This window comes from Gobius niger (genome assembly GCF_951799975.1).
Source record: "Gobius niger genome assembly, chromosome: 15".
In the NCBI taxonomy this organism is placed as follows: Eukaryota; Metazoa; Chordata; class Actinopteri; order Gobiiformes; family Gobiidae; genus Gobius; species Gobius niger.
In genome coordinates this window covers 31,791,434-31,796,382 of record NC_136866.1, presented here as the reverse complement: position 1 = coordinate 31,796,382, position 4,949 = coordinate 31,791,434, and the positions used below count along the sequence as shown (strand labels likewise).

General features: G+C 49.8%; 1 protein-coding gene across 5 annotated transcripts in view; it reads right to left on the bottom strand.

The window, feature by feature from the left end:
* Positions 1-1,539: 1,539 nt before the first annotated feature.
* The window catches only part of LOC306974635 (kinase D-interacting substrate of 220 kDa B-like), a 51,113-nt gene continuing 47,703 nt past the window's right edge, over positions 1,540-4,949 (bottom strand). For all 5 annotated transcript variants that reach the window (XM_079571987.1, XM_079571989.1, XM_079571990.1 and 2 more), the window contains 4 exons: positions 4,764-4,946; positions 2,557-2,945; positions 2,344-2,451; positions 1,540-1,903 (listed from right to left, as the gene is read on the bottom strand). In XM_079571987.1, the coding sequence (XP_079428113.1) occupies positions 1,561-1,903; positions 2,344-2,451; positions 2,557-2,945; positions 4,764-4,946 (1,023 nt within the window). In that variant the 3' untranslated portion in view covers positions 1,540-1,560. The remainder of the gene's footprint in view (positions 1,904-2,343; positions 2,452-2,556; positions 2,946-4,763; positions 4,947-4,949) is intronic.

The window sequence follows — 4,949 nt, the reverse complement described above, 5'->3', positions numbered from 1 at the left end:
CAGAAATGTAACGTGTGGATTTTATAAGCAGATAAAAAGGGGGACTATATTGTGAGGCGTAATGATACAGGAGCAGTAACTCCTAAAGACTTCCCCGCTCACTTCCGTCAGTAGAAGCTGCGTGACTTGTAGAGCAGCAGAGAACAGTTGAAGAAGCCTGGATAACTTGTGAACGATGCCTTTTACGTGCATCGTGCCGGGCTGTGATAACAAGCAGAAAGTATATAGTGTAGTAATGTTTCACAGATTTACAACGACACAGGACTCAGGAGCTCCACCATGAGGTAGGAATGTGCAGCACTTTCCCAAAATATATTTTCTGCTTGTTGTAAAAGGCTCTGTACAAGTCACGCAGCTTCTACTGACGGAAGTGAGCGGGGGAGTCTTTAGGAGTTACTGCTCCTGTATCATTACGCCTCACAATATAGTCCCCCTTTTTATCTGCTTATAAAATCCACATGTTACATTTCTGTGTAAATATACTTTGCATGAAAACACTTGACGTAACTTTATTTAAATAGGGAACACGTGGAAGAGCTTGGTAGCTTCTATCGTGAGCTTTTTTGGAGCTATGTGACATGTGGGAGAGGCTGTGTATGTGTGAGCGCACGGACAAAGACCAGACGGGGATATATTAACTCGGCTAAGGTTAGGTAAGAACATATCTCAGTATGTAAAAACGGTGGCCTATTCCTTTAAGCTACTTTTAGCTCCAACACAACATTTACCCGGACACGGTTTAAGATCAAATAACTTAATATAAATACAATAAATTAAACAATGTTTTCATGATGATATTAATAACAACGTCTACTTTAGACTTTTCTAATACTTAACAAACGTCACAATAATCACGTCTGTTTAAGGCGAGTCACTGCAGGAGAAAAGAAGAAACTTTAAACTTTTCTTTTTCCAGGCGGATTCAGGAGAAACGTAAAGATTCAGTGAAATATTGAAAAACTTCTCCTGCAGCTTCTCGTCTTAAATCATCACCACATGAACAGAGTCAGACACGAACCTCAGGTCTGAGAGAAAAACATCTGCAACGTTTCATTTGTGACATTTTAAACATTCAAACAGGAACAAAGACAAAGAAATGCAGATTTAGTTCTGGGCGTTTTGTCTTTTTTCATGAACTGGTTTTAGTTTAACTTTCAGATCGAGCCGGACGATTTGTCAGAAATGAAAATCTCATCGTTTTGTCTCAAACATCATTATCCTGAACAGACGACAGAAAAAACACATTTTTACTAAACTTGAAGTCATTTTTTTAAACATTTTTTCCTTTATTTATTTCCCGTCTCCACATTTTTGCTCCAATTGTCTCGTCATATTTGTTTTATTTTGTGCCAAATTTTCCCGATTTCTCCCAAAATGTTCCATTATTTTAAACTATTTTTCCCTCAATTCTCCCTTTTTTTCTTCCAATTTCTTTCCTCCCTTTTCCTCTTTTCTCTGTTTTCTCTGTTTTCTCTGTTTTCTCTGTTTTCTCTGTTTTCTCTGTTTTCTCCACATTTCTTGACAGATGAACCAGATGTGTCGCCTCAGAACCTGCTCCGGTTACAGGATGCTCTCTCGCTCCGCGGCGTTGGTGGTGTTGTTCCCGGTGTTCCCGGTGTTCCCGGTGTTCCCGGTGGTCCCGGTGTTCCCGGTGGTCCCGGTGTTCCCGGTGGTCCCGGTGGTCCCGGTGGTCCCGGTGGTCCCGGTGCTGCTGAAGCAGACGGTCTCGCGGGACACGGTGGTGACCTCAGGAGGGTCTCCGGGGTTCAGGCCTCTCTTCAGGTGCAGAACCCGCACGTTCTCGTTCTGGTTGTTGTTGAGGCTCCGCTCGGGCGGAGTTTTCTGCTGCTGAGACTTGGCCTTGTTCAGGTTATTAAAGGCCTCCTCCTCCCACACGCCGGGCCTAGAACCACACGGAGAACACGGAGAACATGACACGGAGAACACGGAGAACATTAAACACACTGCAGCAGACTCGGGAAGTCCTGGGTCTGAGAACAAGAACCGACTGTGGTTTTGATCTTGACCTAACGCAGTGGTTCCCAACAGGTGGGTCGGGACCCACAAAGAGCCTTTCCCTGGAAACATTTCTGTGAAAATGTGTCTGTTAGAAAAGTCCAGTGACCCCGAGTCTGAACAAAGGACAATATTTTTTTTATCGCCCGATAAGAGTCTCACGTTAACGCCGATAACGCCGATAACGCCCCACCTCTAGTTATTCTATAGTTTAGTGAAGCACTGACCCGACGCTGCCCTGGGCGACATGGTGTGATGATAACCATGTTATTGGTTATACATATAAATAACAGTTATATATTATCTATAGTTTAGTGCAGCACTGACCCGACGCTGCCCTGGTCGGAGCAGATGGACATACGTCCGTCTGTCGCAGCTTTGGCTCTGCTCGGGTCGTCGTCCTGCAGAGAGTGGTTTGGGGAACTCTCATTGGACCTGAGAAGAACAGAACTGATGTTCAGACGCTGTTTAAAGTAAAAACAGATATAAATATATATATATATATATATATATAAACATGGGTCTAAACCAGGTCCAGACCTGACTCCGGAGTCGGACGAGTCCTTCTTGTCCAGAGCCTCCGAGTCCTCGTCTCCGTTAGGGTTAGGAGTGGGCGTGGCCTTGGGCGTGTGGGCGGTGGCCTTGGGCGTGGTCAGGGCCGTACCCTGAGGGCGGGCGCTGGTGCCCGGCTCCTCCTCCTCGTGGTCCTCTCTGATTGGGTGCAGGGCGTCGCTGTCGTCGGGCAGTTTGATGGAGTTCCTCTTGGGGATTCGTCGGTCGGGTTCACGGGGCTCGGTCTGACCCTGAGCCTGACCCTCCTCCAGGCTGGACATGTGGGTGATGTAATCCTGATACGCCGTGTGGTACTCGGCCTGCTGGCGGTCCGTCAGGCGCCACAGGTCCACGGAGTCCGGGGAGTCAGGGGGGCCCTACAGGACAAGGACTGTTACTACACCAGAGTCTGAGGAGTCAGGGGGGCCCTACAGGACAAAGACTGTTACTACACCAGAGTCTGAGGAGTCAGGAGGGCCCTACAGGACAAAGACTGTTACTACACCAGAGTCTGAGGAGTCAGGAGGGCCCTACAGGACAAAGACTGTTACTACACCAGAGTCTGAGGAGTCAGGAGGGCCCTACAGGACAAAGACTGTTACTACACCAGAGTCAGGAGGGCCCTACAGGACAAAGGCTGTTACTACACCAGAGTCTGGGGAGTCAGGAGGGCCCTACAGGACAAAGACTGTTACTACACCAGAGTCTGAGGAGTCAGGAGGGCCCTACAGGACAAAGACTGTTACTACACCAGAGTCAGGAGGGCCCTACAGGACAAAGACTGTTACTACACCAGAGTCTGAGGAGTCAGGAGGGCCCTACAGGACAAAGACTGTTACTACACCAGAGTCAGGAGAGTCAGGAGGGCCCTACAGGACATAGACTGTTACTACACCAGAGTCAGGAGGGCCCTACAGGACAAACACTGTTACTACACCAGAGTCAGGAGGGCCCTACAGGACAAACACTGTTACTACACCAGAGTCTGAGGAGTCAGGAGGGCCCTACAGGACAAAGACTGTTACTACACCAGAGTCAGTGGAGTCAGGAGGGCCCTACAGGACAAAGACTGTTACTACACCAGAGTCAGGAGGGCCCTGCAGGACAAACACTGTTACTACACCAGAGTCTGGGGAGTCAGGAGGGCCCTACAGGACAAACACTGTTACTACACCAGAGTCTGGGGAGTCAGGAGGGCCCTACAGGACAAAGACTGTTACTACACCAGAGTCAGGAGGGCCCTACAGGACAAAGACTGTTACTACACCAGAGTCTGTGGAGTCAGGAGGGCCCTACAGGACAAAGACTGTTACTACACCAGAGTCAGGAGGGCCCTACAGGACAAAGACTGTTACTACACCAGAGTCTGGGGAGTCAGGAGGGCCCTACAGGACAAACACTGTTACTACACCAGAGTCTGGGGAGTCAGGAGGGCCCTACAGGACAAGGACTGTTACTACACCAGAGTCAGAGGAGTCAGGGGGGCCCTACAGGACAAAGACTGTTACTACACCAGAGTCAGGAGGGCCCTACAGGACAAAGACTGTTACTACACCAGAGTCTGTGGAGTCAGGAGGGCCCTACAGGACAAAGACTGTTACTACACCAGAGTCAGGAGGGCCCTACAGGACAAAGACTGTTACTACACCAGAGTCTGAGGAGTCAGGAGGGCCCTACAGGACAAAGACTGTTACTACACCAGAGTCTGAGGAGTCAGGAGGGCCCTACAGGACAAACACTGTCACTACACCAGAGTCTGGGGGGCCCTACAGGACAAAGACTGTTACTACACCAGAGTCTGGGGGGCCCTACAGGACAAAGACTGTTACTACACCAGAGTCAGGAGGGCCCTACAGGACAAAGACTGTTACTACACCAGAGTCAGGAGGGCCCTACAGGACAAAGACTGTTACTACACCAGAGTCAGGGGGGCCCTACAGGACAAAGACTGTTACTACACCAGAGTCAGGAGGGCCCTACAGGACAAAGACTGTTACTACACCAGAGTCAGGGGGGCCCTACAGGACAAAGACTGTTACTACACCAGAGTCAGGAGGGCCCTACAGGACAAAGACTGTTACTACACCAGAGTCAGGGGAGTCAGGAGGGCCCTACAGGACATAGACTGTTACTACACCAGAGTCAGGAGGGCCCTACAGGACAAAGACTGTTACTACACCAGAGGGTTATTGTACCGTCATGGCCCAGGGGGGGCGCTGCTCCTCCAGACCCACGTTGCTGAGTTCGTCGAAGCTCAGGTTGAAGCCGAACTCTGACCTAGCGAGGGGCGGGGCCATGCGCACTGTCTCCACGGCAACACTTCCTGCTTCACTGCCTACTTCCTCCCGCAGTCCCTCGGAGCGACGCATGTCCACCACCTG